This window comes from Balearica regulorum, chromosome 9 (assembly GCF_011004875.1).
Source record: "Balearica regulorum gibbericeps isolate bBalReg1 chromosome 9, bBalReg1.pri, whole genome shotgun sequence".
In the NCBI taxonomy this organism is placed as follows: Eukaryota; Metazoa; Chordata; class Aves; order Gruiformes; family Gruidae; genus Balearica; species Balearica regulorum.
In genome coordinates, this window is record NC_046192.1 from 4,473,152 (window position 1) to 4,497,890 (window position 24,739).

Below are 24,739 nucleotides of genomic sequence, written 5' to 3' on the forward strand. Positions count from 1 at the left end.
TCCCGCCCCAGGAGCTTCCCGCCCCAGGAGCTAGCTCCCTCTGCCCTTCCGCCACTGCTTAGCCCGGCCCGGGGCCGCCGCCAGCTGCGCGCCACTCGCTGAGCGCCATCCCTGGCGGCGGCGGGCGGGGGCAGCGCCCGCGGGCTTCCGTGCACGTGACAGCGGCTTCCGCCCCCTCGGCTAGGTGCGCGCGTCCCCTCCCCCGCGGAAGTGACGTCGGCCGCTGGGTCGGTGCGCAGTTGTTCGGTGCGGCCGGGCGCGGAGGAGCCGGAGTCGCCCGGCGGCCACTGCCCTCCCCCCCGCCCCGCTCCCCGCGAAGGCAGCGCCTGCCCGGCTCCGCCCGCCGCCCCGCCCCGCCGCCGCCTCCCGCACCCGCGTACGGACGGACGGACGGACGCACGCACGCACGCAGCGAGACAGCCAGCGACGGCCGGGCCGCCACCACGAAGCGCCGCAGCCCGGTGAGTGTGAGGCGCCGAGGCCCGCCGCGGGTGGTGCCGGCTTCCGGAGCCGCTCCTTCCTCCCCGCCGCGCCGGGCCCGTTATGTAAGGGAGCCCGGGCCCGGCGCCTCCTCCGCGGCCTGCACCGCCGGCCTCTGGGGCGGGCCGCGCCGCTTCGCGGCTCCCCCTCGGCTATCCGAGCGACCACTTCGGCGGCGGCGGCGGCGCCATCCCGGGTCCTGGCGGGGGGCGGGCCTCAGCACGGCCGCGGTGGCGCGGGCAGCGCTGCGGATGATGCCAGGGAGAGCGCTGCGGCCCGGCGGGCAGCTGCGCGCCGCTCTCCGCCAGGCGGGGCAGCGAGTAACCTTCAGCGTCGCTTGGGGCTTGGAGGGCTCTCCGGAACAGGTGTCTCTAATGGCCTTTAAACGGTGGCAGGTGATGGGCTCATTGAGGAGGGAGCCACTTACCAACCACCTCGCGCACCGGTGTAGGCAGGGCCCGCGGCCGCCCGCGTCTCGTCCCCTTTTGCTTTCTGCCGCTGCCGGGAGCTCGGGTTACCTTTATGGAGTAGGTTGGGTTTGAATGCTGGTTTATTGATGGAGGCTGAAGGTTGTCCAGTTGATAACTTCTTAAAAATTCGGTACAGCGTTACAGCACTATAAAATCCACTGTAGTGTCAGAGGGGATTGGTTAGTTGGATTTTCAAGTAAATGGTATCAGTAAGCTTGCATGCATAGTGCATCTGTGCGGTTCCCTTTTTATCTGTGAGCTGGAGGAAGGAATAAAACTTTAGTTGTCTGTAGCTTCTAGGAGGAATTGTGAGACAAAAAGAAAAAAGGCCTGGTGCAAGCAGTGCTTTCAGTGCTTTTCTAGAACATTTGAAGCCAAACCATAAACACCAGCCAAATGATCAGATCTCTGCTCTCTGAAAAGTAAAAAGCTAGGTTTTAAGTAAGGGGAGGTATGCAGCTCTCAGTGTAAGAACTGAACTTAATTTGTTCTTAAATGTTCAGTAGTAGTGTACATGTTACCTAATTTGACTAGACTTACTGTCTGTTCTAATGTGATTTTGCTGTAAGACGTGTAATTGTTAATGTCGTAAAACTTCCATCCTTGTATAACACATGCTTCCCAACCTGTATGTTTGGGGTAGTAATTACACACTTTAACTTTCAGGTTAAAAAGTGGGAGGAATTAAGAGTCTTCTGGAGATTCTGTCTCAGTTTGGAACTCGTGACAGTTTCATCTTATTTCAGAAAGGAGTGTGGAATAAACTGAAAATGAACTTGATGGAAGAAATGCTTTGTAGGATACAAAATTACCAAGAAGCAGAGCTTTGGGATTTAACTAAAAAGTTCATGCAGTGAAGTTTTATTCTTCCAATTTGACTTTTTTTTTCTGTTTATCATAGCTGATTAACTTCCCCTAAATTTGGCAATAGATAGGCTTCTAAGATTCTTACCGTGAGGAACTGACAATTTTGCTGCACTACTCCACTTCTTTGAAATAGGAATATACACGATTTCAAAGTTATGCAGGAGATGCAAGGATTGGAGCTGACAACTTTTATCCCCTCGTGCAAGTAGCAATAACAGAAATTGTAGGCTTTGAGAAATGCTGGGCCATTTGTTTAAGCTTCCTGTAGGTAGTGGGGTTTTCATAGAAAAAAGATTTTGGCAATGTTCTGTTTTTTTGAAGAATAGAGCAATGCCACTGATGTACAAATGAAGTTGGTTCACAAGCAGGATCTTAGTATTAAATTTCTGGTATAGGTTTTCTTTTTCTGAACGATGTATAGAACTAATTCTGTTGAGTCTTTCATATTGTCTCTGTCCTTACTGATACTGGGTACAACTGGCATTGGTGTTAACGTGTGTGTATTTCAGCACCAAAAAAACCATAATAAACCACTAGTAGAAAAGGCTTACAGATGAGAATTTTATTCATTAGAAAGGAATAAAAAGTCTAAACTGCTTTATTCCTTTATAGTCTTTAAAAAAAATTTGCATGCACACAAAACAGAGAAGGCTGATTGCAGGTGTCTCATTCTTTCTCTTTTATGACAAGAACATCTTGTAACTCGAGCAGGGGAGGAAGACTTGCATGTGAATGACGTTTCCAGCTTTGTATTTTACTTTTATTTGTGAACTTAGGGCAAAGTTTTTAATTGTCCTTTTCCAGGCTGTGGTTCTGCAACCTCAATCTGTGCTGCAGCTATCCAGTCCTGCCCCCTTCCTTGCATTGGAACTGGTGCTGTCTTAGCCATTTGATGATGTGTCTCAGCTCTGTCAAGCCGGTAGGAAGAAAACATAGCAACCTTCTGCCCAAAACCTCCAGCAAAACCCAGAATTATGCCAACTGCCTTAGCTGATCTAACTCACTGGTGGGTTAGAGTTGCAGTGCTGTCCCAGCGCAGGAGTGGGATTGCTTGCCAGAAGCATGGCAGTGCTGTGTCAGCATTGATTCCAGCTGGCTTCAATCATGGACTGCCATAAACCAGTGCCCTGTGCTGAACAGAGGTAATACTTACTCTCTGGTAAAACTCAGTGACCTTTTTTGAGGCCTTGGGTGAAGGGAAGAAATGAAGTACATGCTACCTGCAAATACCAGTGCAGCACAGGATGTGTTGTTTTAGACTTTGAAGTCTTGAATGCTTGTTGTGAGCCCCCTGGGTTTTTTTAAAGTAATCATGACAAAAGTGCCTGTTACTTGGCCTAGGATTTGCATTAAAGGGCCTATTTTGGTGGCTGAATTTTTAAAGTGATGCAACTGAGACTTTAATCATTGTCAGTTATTTGAAGAGTGGAAGTGTCCTGAGCTATTTTCTTTGTTACTTAGCAATGGAAATAACTTTATTTTATATTACAAACTACCAGGCATTTAGGAATTATATTTTACTTCTGTTAAGTTTCAACTGGAAATCAAATGGGTAAAATGTAGAACATTACTAAGATGGTGATTAACTTTGTTAAGGAATTGCATGTAAGTAGAAACTGGGTCGGCTGTACAGTTTCATAGCAAACAGCATTCTAAAAGTATTCCAGGATGGATAGGTGTTAAATACTGTAACAACTTAGTGTGAGTTTGCTTAAGTTCCAAGAATGAAAGCATTCGTGGACCACAATAGTGTGCTTTAGGCAAGGTACTTGGAGATTCTTCCCCAACTGTTGTGATGGAATTCTCATAATCACAAAGTGGCATTTGGTAGAGCTTGTTCTGACAGCGTTTCTGCATAACCTTGAAAATAAATAATAAGAAAATATATCTATTATGAAGGAATGTGCAGTTTCTTTTACAATATTTGCATTGAATTGTGATTTTTTTTTTGCATGCATATTTTTAAAATGATTTTTAAAAACAGAATATCCTGGAAACATAGCAGGAAAAGCTATGTGAAAAAGCGTATCTATTTTGGAGTGCTAGGCCTTCAGCATTAGCAGTGGTTGGCCTTTGTGCTCAGCTTCCTGAAGTGTGGATTTAAGAGGAGGATGATTGTCCTGGTATCTGTATGAAGATGAGAATTAACAGGTTTGATAAAAACTGAGCTTGATTGTTTGGCTTTGGCAAGAAAGAAGGGTGAAGCATTTAAGCTTCCCAAGCATGCTTGCATAGTCTTTAATCGGAGCATCTTTAATAAGTGTGATTGCCTTCATTTCAGCTGAAAGAATTAGTTGACTGTAATTTATCTACAGTTGACTGCAATTTATATACAGATGATGCACAGTAGGCACTTATTTACATATACATTAACATGAGAATGCTTTGGAGGGGATGCCAACAAAAAGGTTGAAAGCCACGATTCTTTGGGTTCACTTTATACTAGTTTCCCTAGCGTTTGATGTGGACTTTAAGCATTACAGGGAAGTGGACTACAAGGTTCCATATTTCAATATAACAGATGCCCTTCCAAGTAAAATTATGGTAGGAGTGGGATGATTGCAACCACTGGGTAATACTATATAATTATACTTAGAAATGTTGAATCCTTCAGAGAAGATCTGAAAATAATTATTTTTAATTAGAAGCAATCTGAAGTTTTGTCCGCATACAAAAACCATAAGCACTTTTTGTAGGCTGGTGGATCTCTACTTGTATTTCAGTGGTGAAAGCTAGAGTGTGAAAGAAGTGGTGAAAGAACATACCTGTTCAACCAAAGTTGAGTTAATGTGTGTGTACACACACAAATTTCGAAGTATGGGTGCATTTGAAGTGGAAGTTGACATTGTTTCCAGTGAGAGTCAGCTTGCGGGCTCCCAGTGCCATAAGTTTGATGGTTTTGGGTTTTTTTCTCTGCTTAGGCAGAATTCCTTTCTGTTAATCTGCACTTCCTTTGAGATCAAGTCTGAGTTGTCTGACCTTTTATATTAATTTTCTGTACCTTTTCAGCTTTGTATGGCTTCTGTTAAAGTCACCGCTAATGTATGACCTTGTGTTCTTTTAGGATCATTGACTACTCATACTTCTAATAGTTGGGGGTGGGGTGGTTATATTTTACCCAATATTCACAGAATACTCTTGCTGGTTTTCCAATTCACAGAATACTCTTGCTGGTTTTCCAGTCCTCTTTCTGTCTGTCTTCTCATTGCCATTCAGAATGGTGAGAGGGTTACAGGGTCTTCTTTCCTCCTAATTGCTGTGGAGACTGGAAGGAGAAGCAGCATATCTGTAGGGATATGGGGGTGTGGGAGAGTGCTGTTTATACTTGAGTGGAAGGGTGTATCCACCTCCCTTAAGACTTTTACCCCACAACTTGGAAATGCTGAGACTGAAGGGAAGCTTGAACCTGTTCTGGGGTTTTTTAAGTTGAAAGACAAAACGTGACAAAATGAACATTGAAAGAGGAGCAGAGATGCAAATGAGAAGGAAATGCAGAGAGATATTAAGGGAACAGACTGAAAGTTTTGAAGTCAGAGTCCTTACTTAGGAGGATACACAGAAGAAAGATGGGAGAAAAGAAGAGTCTTGCTGCAGTGAAATGCTAGTCCAGCAAAATATGCATGTTGGTTATGGCACAGCAGAGTTAATGCTACTAAAACTTCACGGGACTTTGGTGGAAAATAATGCTTTATATTTGAAGACGACTAGTTTGCAGTAGAACATTTCCAAAGAGATTTTCTCAAACGGCTTATTTTGATGTTGACCAGGTGATTAGAACATGCTACTCTGGGGAACTTTCTTCATACTGAGCAATGTAAATGCAGGTGGTTTTGTTTTTTTTTAACTCATTCTTAATGGATGCTGTTTTCTTGATATGTAATCAAGTATGAAGCTGGAAAAAATAAAAGCAATTCTATTTAAGTTAGTGTTATTGCTAAATGTGTGTAGGAAAGTCCAAGAAACTGGTGAATCTTGTAATTCTAATACATTGAGTTTAAGGATTTTGTGAAACCTGATGATAAACTTTGACAGCACTTTCTGATTTCCTAATTTTGCACAAATGGTTCCTTCTTTTTGTACTAGGTGCTGCTAAAACTCTTGGCACAGAGCTGTTTATAGTGTTACTTTAAAAAGCAAGCTACTTATGCTTTATACAGTCACTTAACGTAGGTTTATCAGTGCAGCTATACTGATAAACTTAACTCGGATTCCTGCCGTAACATACTCTGTAACTGAAGTAGTGCATGCATAATTGTATCTCTTTTTTTGCTTCATAAACTTTATTTACAAAATTCTGTTAAAGTATGTTAAACTGCTTAACACACTGTTCGTTTAAGTAAGACAGTATCTCAAGGTGTAGAAGAGGAAGTGACTCAAATATCAGATACTAACAGTTAATAAGAAAGTCTCATTTCATAGTGTGCCCTCCTGTCTTTGCCGTCAGAGGGTATTTTAGTGAAAAATGGGCACTTGCAGGAAGAGATGTGGTAAATCTGTAAATATATGCAGAAAGTCAGATGACTGAAGATGTTGGGGTAAAAATAAGTGGGTATTTTTCTAAAATATCAGAAAAGTAGTTGTGAACAATACTCTTGTAAGAGGCACATGGCTTGCGTGTGATATGGTGATTTATATTCCTAGAAGTACATAGGTGTACTAGAAAACCTTGAGAAGCATATTCAGTGCCATTTTGCTCTCCTTGGTGTTTACATACAATATCTTTCTGGTTCTGGTTTTATTCCTGCCAGTGATGCTAGCTGTTGGTGCCTTTTTGGTGTGTGAATACGTAATTCAGAAGACTGGGCACAACTGTTTAGCTTGTCATAGGCTCTGAAGAACTTAGCAGCAAGTAAGCAAATAAATGTTATCTAGCTGTCTAATACAGAAAGTCTTTTTCCACTTACTTCTGTAATACTTGGGCTGTTGACAGTGGAAGAATTTAGTGCTGGTAAAGGTCCGGAATCCCAGGCTTGAAATGCCAGTAGTAATAGACCGTAAGTATTTGCATCCCTTGGCTGTATGCTTCAAGAAAGAAATGGGAAGAAGCCAAGATTGATAGGTGGTAGAAAGATTAGTGATTGATAGATAACATGAAGTCCAACACATGTGAACTCCTGCAGTGGATTATGGATTTGCACATTGTGGGGGCACTCTTACGGATGGAAATATTTGAAAGCATGCTCCACAACAGGGAATGTTTCATTCCTGAGACATTCTCTGGCTGATTGAGGGTTGTGATGCTTTGAAACTTCCACAGTGACTCTCTTGCCTGTAGCTACAGTTTTAATGTTGATGAGTTGTGGACTTACTGCTTTTTCCTCTGTGAAATTTTTTTCCGATACGCTTTCCCCCATTTGAAGTTCCATTTTAGTTGCTGAAATTTCAAGCTTTCCTTCTACTTGAGTAAATACTTTTTTTTTTTCTTCCCCCCTGATTCAGTCACTGAAATCATGAATCCTGTGTATAGCCCTGGATCTTCTGGGGTTCCCTATGCAAATGCCAAAGGAATTGGTTATCCAGGTAAGTAACTCTGTTTCTTTAATGAGTTTCACTTACACTGATCTTTGTAATCAAGAAGAAATAGTCACTTATGAATGGCTTCATGTATGGTAATCTATTTTGGGATTTGGGTGGGTTTTTTAAATTTAAAAAAGTGACATTTCAAGAGTGATGTTAGCTGTTCTGTTATATTTCTAACTTCAGCATCTCTTCCAAAAGCAGCTTATTTTAGGAGCTCTAATAATTACACCCTACATGAAGAGGAGTCATTCTATTTCTGCTGCTAGTTGTCTGGTGCTTATAACCTTTCTATCCTCTAATTTTTGTTCATGCTATCTGTTTTATGATTGCCCAAAGCAGAGCATCAAAGATGGGACCAAGAAAAAGGCCAAAACTTTTTTAAAACAGAAATTAAATGTATTTTTTGCTTTCTCTGCTTCTTGTTTGGCTTAAAGTTTCTGACCAGGGTTTTTTTTCCCCTCATCTCCTAATCTGTGTGTGAGCACGCTTCATTTCTGGTATCCCCGTAGTTCAGAAGTTGGACAACACAATAATTAGATTTGGACAGAACTTTACAGAAAGGCAGAAGAGGAGGCCTGTGTGCCTCTATGAGGCATTTCAAGCAGTATGTCTTGATACAGTGTTTTTTCTGATATCTGCGGGATAAGGGAATTATTCCGTCCTGGGAAGAGGCTCAAGGGTCTTTCAGCTCAGATGGTATGTATGTGATTCAGTTGGTGTCTGTGGGAGCTAGAAATCATTCTGTACCATCACTGGTTTGTATTCTTTGTAGCTCTACTGTATTTCCCTACTGGTATTTACAGGTTCTAAATTTCTTTTTCAGCTTAGGTAGTGTACTGGAGTTCCTGTTTTCCTGTTCCACTTTTCTCTGTTCCTTCTTCTAAATACTGGTGCATAAATGAATTTACTGTTGACTTGATAGTCTCATACACTTTCTAATTTTTATTTTTGCTTTTCAGACACTTAATTTAGTATTTATAAGAGGAAAACACAAACTATGTTGCAATGTTCTTAAGTCTACTGAGTGACTGAAATGGTGCAGTAATAAATTGTAAAGCTGATGCTGTGTAACCATAAGTCCCACAGGATGGTTTTCTTCCCTGTAACTGTCTTAGTTATATGGACTACAGTAATTTTACAATAAGGCAAGCGCAGTGGTTTACTAATTAATATCCGTTACAATACAATTATTTCTGTTAGTAATAGATTGCTTTCTCAAGGCTTTCTTTTGCTTTAAAGATTATTATGAATTATTTAAATATAACTTTGTACTTTTATCTCTATTCATTATCTAAACACAGACTTATATTAACCAGGGTTTCAGTTGTACTTACAACCATTTGCACATTGCATTGAAGCTCTTGCTGATACTAATCTAAGTGGTACCTTAATTTACTTAGAAAGATAGACTATTGTAGATTCATAAATAGCAGTTTAAACAACATTACAACTTCTAATCTTTTATTCTACTGTTACACGTATTAGACTACATACTGAATTATGTAAGTACTGTATATTTGCCAGTATTCACTTGATTGTAAATTAGCATTACTAAAATATATGGAATTGAAGTAGAATTGTTATAGAAGTGCCTTAAATGTCATGCTACAAGTTAATCACTCAAAATTCTTCCTTACAGCAGTCGGTTTACACAACTGTGACCCTTAAATTCAGCTTAGTCAATAAGGTCTACAGTGTTATACTGTTAGAGATAGTTTGCTCACCTGCCTGGTTCAGGCTTAAAGATTGTGGGATAAACACAAAACACATTCTCTAAAATGAAAAGTAGACTTGCATTTTAGGATTTCTTTTAAAAACTGTTGCATGACTAAGTCTCCTTTCTTTGCCTCTCCTAATTTAAAAGCTACAGAATCTCCATTCGGAATCGTTGAGTTTACATGGGTTGCATGGCAATAGAATGTAATGAACATATCACTAGGTGGAATGTATTATTTAAAGGCACTGTGTTTCTAAAGCTGTTGCATATTTAATAGCTGTTTATATTATACTGCACCTTTTTGAGGTTTTTGGATGCGTTTACAGTAGTGAGGAATCAATATCCAAATGCTCTCACATGGATGAAAGTTCTGTGTAGAAGTTAAAACTACAGCTTGTTGTAGTTATGTTTTTCATAAACAACTTGTTTCTTGAGCAGCTCAGAGTGTTCTACTGTGGAGCTAAACCTGTGAAGGAAGAAGAGAGGACTGAATATGTATACAGCATAAATAATGTTGCAGATGTATAGCTATTTACACTCTGAAAAGTTGTTATGAATTGGATATGTTAATTTTTACCTCTGATTTTTAAGCCTAATGCTTTTCTTAGTCTTATCCATGCTGACCACCTATAGTAGTGCCCAGTGTATATCTCTTTATATGTTTACAGAGTGCTTTACAAAACTGGGTTAGCACGTGTAGTCCTGAGCTAAGGAATTTTTATTGTTAAGAGTAATTGCTTAAGGACTCTGGGATTTATAGCAAAATGGAAACCCTTCAAATTTGAATAGCAGTTTAAAACTAGCAGCTTTAAGCCTGACAGTGAATATGCAACTAGTAATTGCCTTTTATCTGGATAACTTGAAATCTTTGTGTTGATAACAAAATGTGGTAGTAATTGTGTCTTTCTAAATACAGACATTACTCAGTTCTACAGTTTGGAATAATGTAAATAAGTTCCTGGAAGAATAAATAACTATGACTAATTCAGAAATGTCACTTATTATAATCTAAAGAAACTTCATATCTTTCAAGTAACTGTGGCTTTTGCTAATGCTGTTTTTTGCCTTATCTTGGAGGCCAGTATATCGCAATGTTAGTTCAGCCATAATAGCTCTTCTATTGTGGCGTAGAAGTGTTAACCGTCAGAGTACATGCCTGAAACTGATGAGCTTGTTTGATACCTGAGTGAAATAACAAATCTGTGTCAAATGCAACACACATTTTGGACTACCTGAGGTTGCTTTGTACTCTCTACTTGGGATATCTCTGATCTGGAGAGTCAGAGTCACTCTGACTTTTAGGGACTTATATCTGTCAAAAGGTCCCTTTTCAGATAAATATTTTATGTACATCAGGTATTAAAACTTGGGGGGGGGGGGGGAAGGAGGGTTGGATAGTTGCACAAAACTTAGTTGTCCTACTAACTTAGGAGTTACTTGGCCGCTTCGAGATTTGCTGAAACATGGATGTAAGGGTACTCGTGACTCCTTAGCTGTTCCCTTCATCTAGCATTCAGTTTCAGGTGGTTTGGGAGCAGAGGAGCCCAGTGTTTTAGTTGAGGAGGTGTGATTGAAGGCCATCTGTTAGCTTATCTCAATTAAAAGATGTACAACGAGAATCTTTGAGAGTAAAGCCTGGTTAGACTGTGCAGCCAGTCTAGAAAATAACTTTGATGTATTCTTTCTTGTAGCTGGCTTCCCAATGGGCTATGCAGCAGCTGCTCCTGCCTATTCCCCTAATATGTATCCTGGAGCAAATCCTACCTTCCAAACAGGTATGTGTAAATAGCTTTGTCAAAAGAGTAACCTGGAGTTTGGAAGTTGTTAGAACCAAGAAAGAGGAAAAGCTGTAGGGACTAACTGAATATGACTCATAAGGAATCATCTGATAAATTGAAATTAGTATAATCTTGTCCTAAGTCATAACTGCTTTCACTTCCAGAGAAGGGAAAAGCTGAGTTTTTAGCTGTTGTTTCTGTATTTCAGGCTGATACTTGAGGATTGCATTGTGTTTCCCTTCACTGCTTCCTTTGTGATTCTGCTTGCTTTGCATCCTACTGCTTGTTTTCTAAATTCCTGTTTTTTCTTCTGTCTGTTGTCTTCAAAATTATTCTTTTTCATCCTTTTCGTAAACTTTATCTTTCCAAGTTCAGCTTGCTGCCTTCTTTCTTTGCCCTTAAAATTGCCTTGCGTGAACTAATTGTCTGGAAGGCCTGGTTGCTGGGTGAAACTGTTTTGTCCATAGTGGATACTGTGGGGGGATTTAGGTAACTGTGCTTGCATGCTTGTCATTTAAGAGAAAGGGAATGTGATGAGCCTAGGAAAAGAGCGATGGAAGATCAGACACAAGAGAAACCAAAGCACTTCCCTAAGTTGTTTTCATATAGTTCTGCTTTCACTAATAGAAGATGATTTTGATGTGTTAATGCTTGAAACAAAACAGAAACTGGTAGTGTTTAATTTCTGCTTAAACCAGGAATGTACATCTGATAGAACAGCGTTCTCCCTGTGGTTATTTTGCATACCAAGCAATGCCTTGCACTGCTTTGTTAATGTAGAGCTGGGCCATCCTCAGGAACTCTTTCACTTGCATGTATTATGCCAGTTTTTCAGAGATACACATGGCACGTAACCAAATTTGTCCCCGAATGCCCTTTGGGTAACTTCTAGGGGTAGGAAAAGATGCTGCTTGAAATTAAGAAGCTTATGTTGTGGAAGCCTGCTTGCAGTACTGAAGTTCAATAATGTAATGTATGGCATTTCGGTAACTACTAGGAGACCCTTGACAGGGTATGGCAGCAGTTACTGAGATGAGAGAGTAAGTCATCTGAAATGTTTGCCTGCAGAACCTGTTAAAAGTGTGTAGCTGTGTAGCTTTCCTTGGAACTGTAGAGTATTCCAGTGGGTACAACCTGTGTCTCTGGACAGTTTGCTGCTTAGAGGCCTAGCAAGTGCAGAACTGATTTTGGCTTGTCTTCGGTCTTGAATTTAAGGTAGAGAAACAGTTGTATGTTAAAAGTTCCAGAAAATAAATAAATAAATCTATCCTTTGGATGGGGTATTGCTTCTGTGCAAGTGTCTTATCTAGGGATAAGTGCTTGCATTTGCACTTGATTGCTTAAGAACTCTGAATGATGTTCAAGGGAGAGCAGTTCCCATCAGGGGTATAATTCTTAGCACAGGAATCAAAATCCTATGTGGGTTTTTATTGTTGGCTTGTATTACTAATAGGCCGTTCAGTGTCACAGTTGAGATTACCTTAGTGATGGGTCTCTGCCTTCTGTGCTCCATTGTATATATCAGCAGCATTCTGCAGCTGTGCTGAGCAGTAGCTGTAGTTTTTGATCCTAGGATCAGATAGCTGAGAGGTAGTTCCAGTCTTATTACTGGTTGGAGTTTGCAAATCCTCCTGCAGGAAAATGAAGATAAGCTGCATGTAATCAACTTACCAAATCACGAGACTGATGGTTTTTATCCATTTGATGGGGTTTTTTCCTCTGTGTCAGTTATTGTAATTTAAGGTTGTGGTTTCTGGGGAAGATTCTTGACTTGTTAGACTTAATTGTGTTGTAAGATTAGTTTGCATTGATTAATCTTGGAATATATCTCATGCTATATAACAAAGTTAGAGTAAGACATTTTTTATTTTTGAGTGAAAAAGGAATAAAGACTTATAGAAGTTGTATACCATCTTCGAATATTTTTAAAGCTAATACTATTTGAGTGTTTATTGCTGTTGAATAGAAAATAAACTTTCATTTCAGAACTAAAAATAGGTTTAATTTTTAACTACTCTTTAAGCTATGAACTAAAGTTCAAAATGTCCAGATCTTCTAATTCAGGCAGATAACAGCTTGAAGTACTTCATCATTCCTTTGTCTTTTGTACAGCTGGGACTTTTTATATTTTTGTTTTTCTAACTTTTCTGATGTAACTGCTTGTTTGTAGAATCAAAGCTTTTGTAAGTTCGCATCATGCAGCAGTATTTGAATGTGCCATGCCACTACTGTTCAGAAAGGGTACCTTTTTACAGGTATTATTCTTAAATTTCTGTGGTTTTGAATAACCGTGTAGTTTATTTTTAAGGTCTTTGCTCCCTGCAAGGGAGAAAAAAATTAAATGGGAAGGCAGAATACCTCTTGTACAGATGTACCACTTTGCAAGAATGAAAGTTAAATTGCCTGTACAGCTCTATCAGTGGGTTTTTAGAATGACAGCAGGCTTGACTGAGGACATAGTTGTAGTTTAGTGATGCATTGTGTTCAGCATTTTGTAGCTTTTTCAACACAAATAGCTCCCCATACTAGAAATATAAGTTCTTCCTCAGCGTGCTCTCTTCATCAAGTACCTAGGCTAACTAAAGTGTTCAGAGTAGGTGCTGTGGTAGCTTTCTTTAGTGTCTCTAAAGGTGATAGATTCTATTTAATTTAAAAAAAAAAAAGAAAAACACAGTAAACCTCTTTCTTCATTAACATAAAAATTTTCAGTTTGAAAGGTGGAATGAAATTGGAAACTCAGAGTTCTGCAAAAAGAATGAAGGTCATCTGTCATCATGCTGTCTGCACAGACTGATTTTTCACAAAACAAATGCCAGTGTTCTCTCAGCTATATGGCTTCAGATCTGTTCTCTGTATTGAAGTCAGCACATTCTAGACAGTCTTTAAAGTCAATCTAATATCTATTCTGATATTCTCATTTTTTCTATAATTACCAAGTGTTTTTTCTTCCTTGTGTTGCCCCACTACTAGTGTGTACAATTCCAACAAAATGGAAATCATATCTGTGGATGTTGTGTCTCCTAGCGTGGTGGACTTGTATGAGACCCAAGATCTTCTCAGCATAGCACAGGCTAGGGCCTTGATGCTTTCTCCTGAATAGGTCGTGCCTGTTGTTTATTACCCTAAATGTCATTACTGGTGGATGCTGCTGCTAAGGTATTTGTATTCCCACTCTGGTAATTCAGCCATAGTATAAGCTTGGGAGTGTAGCATGCAGCAGCCATGGTGCTTTTCATAGATCTCCATGCCTCATCAAGCCCTTGTTCTGTTAACCTGAGACCTTGTCTGATGAGGGCTGGAGAAATTATGGAAGAACTGTCTTCAGGCAGGGTCTGAGCCAGCAGTTGCTACTTATCCCTGTAAAAATTGAACAGTTCCCAACATTTATAAGGCAGACTGATTTTTGAGGACCTTGTAATAGGAATGCAAAATTCCTTCTGATGGCATCTGAAGTCTTACTGTAATGTATAAAAATAATTCTTAAGTGATGATTAAGGGTATGTCTATGTATGTAATACACAAAAAGAAGATTTAAAGATATTTAAGTGCCTTTGAAGTCTATTTTGCAGTTGTGATGACCTCTACAGTGCTTGTGTGTTAAAGATACAGCCTTTCATATTTTTTTTAGCCAGAAAATGCCAGAAAACAAATATGAACCAATATAAGTTGAAGTAGAGGTTGTAGATTGTGCCCCTCTGTTCTCTGAAAATCTGTCTTGAGCTCCTTACACGATTCTGACTTTTGCAATTGTTACTCTTGTGCTGTATCATCTTCTGCAGAAGGTAACTGCAGGTTAGTTAACCGTTACTATGTTTTGCTAGTACAATTTGGGGTGCATTGAGAACTGGGCTGATGTTAACATGTGCCAAATCCTCCTTTGTAGGAATGCTGCCTAATATGCCAAATCAAAGTATTCAATGATAGTACTACAAAAATCAAAATCCAGTTTTTTATCCCGTATCTACAGATTTGAAAAGCAAATTGTGCAAAAATGCAGCTAACTTTTCATGCTTAGTTGACACAGTCAAATACTATTTTCAGGCTGTTATCAGTGTAATGTAAATGACAGAACTTGCGCTTGGATATTGAGACTAGCCTGCTAAGTACTCACAGGAAGATTAAGGAATTTGGAAGTGAAGAAAATTGTTACCCCTGACTTTGGAAAGCAGTCTACTGACACTTGTTTTTCATGTTTTTAATGCAGATTTACCTTTGTTTCAGGTTATACACCAGGCACCCCATATAAAGTATCTTGTTCACCCACTAGTGGAGCAGTGCCACCATATTCTTCGTCACCGAATCCCTACCAGACTGCTGTGTACCCAGTTCGAAGTGCCTATCCACAGCAGAATCCATATGCACAGGTAATGATCAAAACAAAAAACCTGCCTGTTTGGATAGTATTTTACCTTGTAGTATCTGCTTGAACTCTTAACTTTACATCACATTTATTTCTTCATGGATTGAGAATTTTCAGCTGCCTACAGTAAGAATTCTTAATACAGTGATTACAGAGTGTGTGTGTGTGTACTTTTACATTCTCTCTCACATGACAGTTACTCTGTGCTTACTGATAATATGTTCGGTCTTTGAAGAGACACTAGATTCAGTAGTTTCAAAAATGTGTGCTGGATGCTATAGCTACCACATCCAAATTTCATTTTGTCAAAAATTGTCATAAACTTGCATTAATTTCAAGAAGCCTCTGTTGTGATTCAGGGAGCTATCAAGTCTTGTGCTAGGCAAACTGTTGAAAACTATTAAAAAGGACAGGATTAACACACTTCAGTAAACATGATATTTTGGCGAAAAGTTGGCCCTCTTTGCATAGAGGAAACTTGCCTGGCGTGTATGCTGCAGTAGAAGGGAATTAATAAGCGTGTAACAAGGTTTATCCCATCTGCTTAGTGTATTTGGATTTGTCAAAAACTTTTGGTTCCTTAACTAAAAGCAGCTGGATAAAAATTTGTGAAAGAATGAGAGAAGTTATGTTGTGGACTCATATGTGAAAAGATATGAAACAAAGAGAATGAATGATGAATGAGCCCTGTACCCTTAAGGTACAGTGGGTATTGGAGTTCTACAAAGGTCTCTGCTTTGAATGTTATCCTAAATGCCTTAAAAAGGGGCTGAATGTTAAAAAGTTTGCTAGGGAAGCGCAATTGGAATAGCTGAAATACATGTTTTGGCTTCTGCTTTGTAAATACATTGCATCTTTAGAATAATGCTTTTATTTTATGATACATTAGTGAAAGAAGACCCTATTTATCTTCCCTGCCAGATACACTGTAATTACTTAATTTACTTTTTTCCCCTCTAACAGCAAGGCACTTACTACACACAGCCTTTATATGCAGCACCACCCCACGTAATTCACCACACCACAGTTGTGCAGCCTAACGGCATGCCAGCAACTATGTATCCTGCTCCAATTCCACCACCAAGAGGAAACGGTGTGACTATGGGGATGGTGGCTGGGACTACTATGGCAATGTCAGCAGGTATGTGAACTTACAACCTCATGTTCTCTTGATGAAGCTCTCCTTTCAGTTCAAGACAGAACACAGGTGCATTACAGAATGTGATGCCAGAGGTGTACTTGGCAGAATCATAAAATTGTTTAGATTAAAGGGACTTCTTTAGGTAACCTAACCCACTGTCTTCAAAGTGGGTCCAGCTAGATTGGGTTGACTACTTTTTCAGGGGTATTTTGATCACCTCTAAGTATGGAGATATTGCATCCTCTCTTCACATATTAGTATTATGGTAAAATAGTTTTTATTTATATCCATATGGAATTTCACTCACGCTTGCTTCCTTTGCTTCTCATCTTACCAGTGTCAAGAGTCTGACTTCCTCTTCTCAATACATTTCTTTATGTCTAGTTGAAAACCACCACCTCGTATGACTGAGGAAAACATGGTGTTTACTGAGGGGCGTGTCATGCTTTGTTACTCAGTGGGTGTTAACTCATGAAAAAATGTCCACGTTCACTCAAAAGGCGCTCAATAATCTAAAAACCAAGAGCTATGTACTAGTATTCAGATGGTGGTTTTTATCTTGTCAAATCTATCATTTACTTTGCGGAATCTCAAAACTAGAGAAGTTGTGTGTCATAAACCGAGCTAACATCGGAGTTTTGTACATGGGCAATCTTATCCTAAGTGTCTGTTACTGTTTCTGCAAAGTGCTATAAAGTAAGACTTAAGTTTCTGCTATCTCAGACTGTTTGTTTCTGAAGCCCCTTAGTCTTTAAAAACCTATCTGTAATAATGCAAACAAGAACTAATTTATTCTGATTTATCAGTCAAGTTATCTGTACCATCAGATATTCTTATGGCATGTAAAGCCTGCTGTGGGAAAAAGTTTTGCAGTGAATAATGCTTATGTTGCAGGGTTTCTGCTAGAGGTTGAGTAGTGAGTATTTTTGTGTGCATTGGACTAAACATCAAAATGATCCCCTTGCATAAATGTGTGAAGGAAGATTGGGGATGGAGTGCAAAATGATACTGATAATTTTAAATTGGAACATGAGCAAGCTGTAATTGTTTTTAAAATTATCTCTCCTCCTTCTCCCCCCCCCCTTTTTTTTTCTCTGTACTATAATTTGTGCTTACTGAAAAAAAAAAAATAATGTTCTCTTCATCCTAGGTACTTTGTTGACAACTCATTCCCCAACTCCAGTAGCCCCTCATCCAGTTACTATGCCCACATATCGGGCTCCAGGAACGCCAACCTATAGTTATGTGCCCCCACAGTGGTGATCATCCTGGCGGTCAGTGTAAGTTACCAATTTAGATTGAAAGCAGTTAATCTTTCTTGTAAACGACAGCATTGCAGGTTCTTCCAGGGAGATTTTTCAGAAGGTAAGCAGTCTGGGGTAGTTCTGTAGTATTCTAATTGAGTAAGAATACACAAGAATTATTGCTTATGTAATAGCTGTTCCCTGCAAAGGAAAGAAGCCTAATGTGACTTCTTCAGTGGTCTATATCTTCACAAATCATGAATCATTTTCATGGTTCATGATTGTTGAATATGAAAGAATGAGCCTTCAAGTTTTCTTTATTAAAGTATATCTGGGACTAAATGTATTCAGTATTTTGACTCTATGGGTAACTATTGAATTCAGCAGTACTGTGATTCCTGAATGAAGCAATGCGTGTAACTTCGTAGTCATATTTTTGATTGGCTACATATCTAGACAGGGTAAGTGTTTTGCCTTGCTCTGAGGCATGAATCATTCTCACAAGCTGCTAAAGCAAATACACAACCTTGACTTAATTTCATATATTTACTGCTTTTGAGGTAAGTCTCAGTTCATACTTCTTGTGGTCAGCATGGAAAAATTGTTTCTATTGTGGACCAAGATTTAGATCATAGGTTTCAAGAAAAGGGGTTTAACTTTGAAATCTGCTGTAAGGTGGGATGGATTTTGGAGGCGTAATGCGTGTCACACTGACACAAAGCCTAATGTTTTTGGGATCCTCACTTCTGTTTCTGTTTTTTTGGCATAAATTGAGAACAGCTTCATTCAAATAAGGACTTGTCAGACCAACTGAACTAGAAATTTTCACTTTTAGTCCATTTAGTTTATGTAAAGGTTAACTTTGTTTTAACTTTCTCTGGATTTCTGTTTCAGCAGTTAGGAGGCTAGAGTTCTGTGATTACAGGTGACTGTATTCCCCTTGAGTTAATAATGCAACAGCCATTTCTCATTTTGCTCTGATGCTACATATCAGTCTGCAGATCTGAAGTGTTTCACATATTTCATCCAAGAGTATCATATTACATGAGTAGGAAAAAATGAGAGTTTTGCTTTGACTAAATTCATGACTGCTGATAATTAAATTTGGCATAAAATACCATTTAATATTGCATCTTCTACTTAAGACAAAACCACTAGTGGTGACAGAAAGGTGGAATGGACATGACAGGAGAAAATCAATGTAGGGAATTCTTAACCCAGAAACCTGTAGACTTCAGTTGACTGGATAAGTGCTAGGATAGCATTATATAATGCTTAACATCTGTTGCATGTGCATATCAATGTAGTGCATGCAACAGTAGAATGTTCTGCCACACTCAAACAGTATTTCATGTAATTGAGAATATTTCCTACTTTTTCTCCCCCTCTAACGTAGGTTTGAAGATGGGAGATATGCAATCAAGAAATTGAGGTTTAAAAGTTGGTGCTGAAGCCCTCATGCCTCCTACCAGGACTTTTCTTCTGAATGCTTTCAACACTTGGCTAAACACTACTAATTCCTGATCACTGAAGATTTTCCAGTGCTGCATATCTTACATCTTGGAACTCCAGCAGTTAGTCTTAAAGCAAATCCTGTTTTGTGGACTGTCTTGCAATTTTTTAGCTAATTATAATGATAAAAAGGGAGTATAAATTTATTCTGATCCATATCTAGTTGAATGCATGTTAAAACACAAAAACAAAGCTTGCTCAATCTACCTGCAGTGACTGATGCAAAAACCATCATATGCAAATCCAAAGGAACCGAAAAGTATTTTACAACTTGTATCACTAATGCACTGTTGTAATGTATGCAGGGTCTTAAAAGGTAGAATCATGAAAGTGAGTTTCTTTATAGAATACCATAATATACATTAGATAAGTGCTTCAGCCTTTTTCAGGTTGATGGAGTTGCCAGTTTAAAAGGGGCATACTTTTATTTAAGTGATGTGTTCTTTTCCAATTCAACTACTAAATTGGAGTGACTGGAAAATGAGTCAGACAAGCTGTAGAAATCCCACACACAATTAGTTTACTTCATACCTTTTCATTTTCATTATACGGATTCAGTGTTACACAGATGTTCTTAAGGATCAGAATGAAATGACAAAGGTAATGCCGTGTGTGCCAGTAAATAATGCAAACTTCCTTGAGGCAAAACTGGCTCTTAGGAATAGTAGGAGGTGACATCACCTGCGTAATGAACTGCATGTCCTGGGGAGATACATATCCAGTACTAATCTTCCATATGATGCAAGATGTGTCAAAGTGAGACTGCCACACAGACTGATAGAGAAACACTTTGTTTTAGTTCTCAGTTCAGGAAATTCGTGCTGTTTTTCCTAAAGAATGTTGTAGTCAGTTGAAAACGTATGTGCAGTTGATCCAGCTTGCTTTCCTGAAACTTAAGAAATGTTAGGGCTTTGTACAACGAACAGGAGGAGTTCAGCTGCATATTACTCTGAGGAAAGCTTGTGTGCCTGATGAGTATGTTAAAGGGGAACAAATAATTTTAACACAATTTCTTTATTAGCTACTTGCAGTATGGACTATGGAGATGCTGTAGTAGGGCTGCCAGAATATAGAGGTTTCAAATAGCTGTTGTTTTTTGTTTTGTTTTTTTTTCTCCTGAAAATATTTGTAATTGAAGTAGGAGCCATTTGTTGGTTACAGCATTTCGATGTGTTTTCTTAGGTTTTGGGGTTTTTTTTACTTCCTAAATTGCACTTGGAAGCACGTAAAGTAAGACTGACTGCAGATTAGCATTTCATTGCAATGAGTGATTTCTGATATTCTTTCTTGCAACTTCAATTTTAAAAAAGTACCTCAAAGCAAATGCTGTGGGGATAAAGGGCTAGCCTTAGAACCCATTTGTATACCAAAATTGTTATGGGGGAGATTTTAAATTTTTAAATTTGAATATTGCACATAAAATCAAGGTTTTTCTTAAACCTGCTTGACTTACGATTCCAGAAAGATGCAATTTTCTTTTTTTTTTTGATACATTCTGCCTGCAATAAATTATGCAGTAAATGGTTATAAAATGTTGTTCCCTTTTAAGCGTTTACACCAAGGTATATCAGGCTGTATTGTTCTTGTAGGTTAACTTCCATTCAGAAGTAAATTTCAGTTGTGTATCTAGTTACGCTTTGTTTTGGGGTGTTCTGCTCCTATACAGATTCGGCAGCTACTTCAGGATAGCATCAGTGCTGATCGAATGCTGCCATTCCAGTACTCTGTCCTGGTGGGAGGCTTATGTACCTTCATAACTCGTTGGTGGTTGGAGCCTTCAGTAACTTTATTTTTTACAGTAAGCACTCTCCATATTTTGTACTTCCCCTTTTTTTTTTTTTTAATTTTAAAAATAAAGTTTAGGCTTATTTTGCATGAATCACTGTCAGTGGATGGCCCCCTTATTTCTAATGCTTTGGATATACCTATGTTGTTGGAATAAGTACTTTAAACCTTACTCATGAGCACTTACTGCAGCTTAGGGATTTCCATATGTTTTTATATGGAGCAGAAAATTACCCCAGAAAAATTGATTTGAATCTGTACTGCTTTGTTCAAGTCTGTTTAAGAATTCCATTTGTGTAGTAGATTTGCAGCTTTGATTAGTCAGGTGTGCCAGAGAGTACAGTGAACATTAATACAGGCCATTTCTCCATTTTAGCTACTAGAGAGGGACATTTTGTTGTCTTAGCATGATTTTAACAGAGCTGAGGTATGAAACAGTGCTATATTGGGGAGAAGCTATAAAAAACAAGCTCAAAGCTTTGCTGTCTCCCGTCTTACTACCCAATAAACTAAAGCTTTGAAAATCATAGGAGAGAACTTTTCATGAATGCTGCAATAGATGAATAGTTAAGGAATGAATATAACTTCCTATATATTTGCTCTAACTTCAGATTCCTAAATGTCATCTTGGAATTGGTCTCTGTAAAATATTGCAGAACATTTAGGCAGTCTCACTTACTTGAGCACTTTTTTTCTAAGTTGCATTATGGGATTCATCCACGAGGGGGAAACTGTACCTTTTTTAAAAGGTACTACACCTTCCAGTTTTGATCAATTATAATCTACTGGGAGGGTGGAGCATGTCTCCAGTAGTTGATATGGAAAGTAACCAAAAGCACAGCGCAGGGGGACGGGGGGAATATGTGTATATATAACTATCTTAATGGTATTTTGTTGCAAATAGTAGAAAGCATGGATATAAAACTGCGGTGGGGGAAACTGTACATCATTAAATAGGCGTTTACACAGTGAGGGTCTTATGAAACATTCTCTCCTGCTTTTTATATAACATTCCCTATTTAGAATTCCTTTATAAATAAATACGCAGTATGTGTTTGCACTAGAGCTCCTCAGCAAATGAAAAGCGCTAGTGTGGTAGAGACATTTCAGATCAAGCTTCTCTTTAAAAAAAAAAAAAAACCAACAAAAAAACCAACCAAACAAAAAACTTTTATGGCAGCTTTATATGATTAAAAAAAGTACTACTTTAAACCTGGAACTGAAAATAACTGTTGCAGCAATAACAAAGAGAAGTCCAAGAAAGATGATTTTTTTTTTTTAAAATTCAAATTTCAAGTGTTGAGTTTAGATAAAGTATTTTTAAAAAACTGAGGTATTCCCTATGTCAACTGATGAAAGTGTCTTTTAAATGTAGCAGCAGCAAAAGAAAAATGGCTAATAATTGGCACCAAAAACGTGTAGCCTTAGTCAGTAGTGTGGTGGTTATTAATGAAACACTAGGAAGGAAACCAGAGAACCTACTACTAGATCTTGCTTATGCTTGTTGTAACCATCTCCTGTTTGAAGTTTCCAGGAGACGTGCAGGAATGCTGTTCAAGAAAGCTTCTTTTTGAGTGTACTATGCAAGTTAAATGGTTAGATGCAGTGGTAGATGAAAAAAAAAAAATCATTTATTGTAGTTGAAGTCCTTCCTTGTATTGCTTCATCCAGTGAAAAAAACCAACACAAAACACCACCACCATGTAAGTACCACCATGTCTTAGTGTTGTCTGAGAATAGTTCATGGTACAGAGTTGTTTACCAGGGTACTCAATGTTGACTACTCCTCGTGGAGCATTCTGGCTTCACTGCTACTTGGGTAGTAAGGCCAAGGTGTCTGAGCAAGAGATGGTCAGAATTGACTTGGAATCACTCCCCGGTGCTTAAGCACAGTATTATACACATTCATTTGGGTTTAGAACATACTTTTCCTTGAATAGGTGAGCACAGTGATCCAATATCACTACTTAACTCTAGGCCTAAACTCATACCAGAGAGTAGTAAATACCATGTGTGTGAAACCTTCCATCTTAGGAACATGAACAATAGCCGTGCTTCCGCTGGAACTTGTGGGGAAGAGGACGGATGCTGTGGTTGTTGCGTGGTAACTCGCAGTTGCACAGGATGTGGTTTGTGCGGTAGCGGGTAGGGAACAGGCAGGATCCCTGTCCAGCCTTCTCCAGCAGGTGTCACTGGCCGACCTTGGTGTGCGCTGCGGATCACAAGCAATCCGTCAGTCCTGTGTCACACTGTGAACATCTCTTCAAAAGACACAGATTTAAGCTCATTTAGATTGTTCTTACTAACAAGTGTCAGCTTTCTAATCCTGTATTTTATCAACTCTAAGCTTCCTGCAGAGACCTTCAGATTTAATGAGGTAGAATGCCAATTAACAAGAACAACCGCAGCAAAGTTAGGATAGTGTTGTGCATAAAGCCTCGCCAAGAATCGAGTTCATTCTGAGATCTCCTCTGAAGTAGTGAGGACGCCTTCAGCAGGCTGTGTACACCTCTGTTTGGGGGGTGTTGAGAGAAAAATAAGGTGCGTGTTGTAGACCGAAGAGAGGGAAGAGGAACAGTGCTTATCTGGGGACAAGGAAACCTTGTCTTGTGTGGGTTGACTATAACACTGAAACATCTGAATTCCACAGGTAGTAAGGGTCCATTTGTGATTAAAAAAATATTCTAAACAATTTATGGGCTCTGAAGTTTCAACATCAAGAAAGTAAACATGACTTTTCTAAACTGTTGTGACTTTTGGGCACTTAGCAGGCAAACTGGGAAAGCTTTCTTAGCTGGCTGCTGTACAGACTTGTTTTAAGTAGAATGGATTTGTTAGTGGATTTTTTTTTTATTGTAATGCTATTATTGGCTGCCCTCCTGTCTAAGATTTGAAAAAGTGGGTGCATGCAATGGAAGTACAAGAGGCCCCAGTAATAGTTCTCCATGTTTGTTATGAAATAGACACAGGTTTCCTTTTTATGACTTTTTTTAAAACTGTCTTACGAACAGTTGTATTGGTACTTTTTTTAAGTTTAGGTCAATGTTGTCTTCCAGAATAAGTTTTAAGGCATCACTTACTCCTGCATTGAACTATCACATCAACACAAAGAGTGGAGATTCCATTCTGAGCCAGTTCAATTGTGAAAATTCATACTTTTTTATTTTTTATGCAATTCAATGAGTAGATGAGCTCAGATTTAAATTCTTAAAAGCACGTTTATTGTAACAAGAATTGTTATGTATTAATACTTCAGTTTTCAATAAAGATTGACTTGTGTTGCTTATTGTGGTTTTTTCCTACTGTCTTTGGTGATATACTTGTAGAAAAGATTCTGTGGCTGGATAGCAGTATGGTATGTTTAAACTCCTTTAAGCTAAGGAAACCTGGTGACTGATGGAAGGCAAAGCAAAACATTTAAATTGGTTTCTTAATGGCTAACCAAACAGAATTAGTAAAGGCTTCCCATTGGGAATAAGCTGCTCTAAGCTGCCCTGCCTGTGAGTATGGTAAAGATAGTGCAACCTTGCCTCGTTCCCTTTCAAGGCATTTCCTGGGCTTTGTGGGTTTTATTACTTGATTTTATAGCTTAAAACAAGGAAAATGGAACAGATGTAAAATTTCACAATGCTTTAGCGTTTACTTGATACCGAATCAATGCTGTTTCAGAGGTGACAGGCCTTGAGCAGAAAGCTGTTACAAATCAGTGTCTTGAGTGTTCCCCAGAAGGAAAAGAATTAAGTAGGTGTGAGGTGTGGGTGATTATCCTATTTCTTTAGTGTGTGGGTGGCTGTAAATGACACTGATGTTAAAATGGAAGTAGGTATTGGGGGTGGGGGGGGCAGAATTACACTGCTTGAACTAA

The 24,739-nt window shown here is 39.1% G+C and overlaps 1 protein-coding gene across 2 annotated transcripts; it reads left to right on the forward strand.

Moving 5' to 3' along the window:
* The first annotated feature begins 211 nt into the window (after nucleotides 1-211).
* Nucleotides 212-24,160, forward strand: FAM168B (family with sequence similarity 168 member B). Of its 2 annotated transcripts, none has more exons than XM_075760910.1 (7): nucleotides 212-461; nucleotides 7,257-7,337; nucleotides 10,746-10,829; nucleotides 15,054-15,196; nucleotides 16,156-16,333; nucleotides 17,484-17,613; nucleotides 18,974-24,160. In XM_075760910.1, exons 2-6 carry the CDS (start codon nucleotides 7,268-7,270, stop codon nucleotides 17,594-17,596), a joined length of 588 nt encoding a protein of 195 aa, XP_075617025.1. In that variant the 5' UTR covers nucleotides 212-461; nucleotides 7,257-7,267; the 3' UTR covers nucleotides 17,597-17,613; nucleotides 18,974-24,160. The 2 variants fall into 2 exon arrangements, with proteins under 2 accessions (XP_075617025.1, XP_075617026.1); XM_075760911.1 differs by lacking the exon at nucleotides 212-461 and adding an exon at nucleotides 824-845.
* Nucleotides 24,161-24,739: the final 579 nt, after the last annotated feature.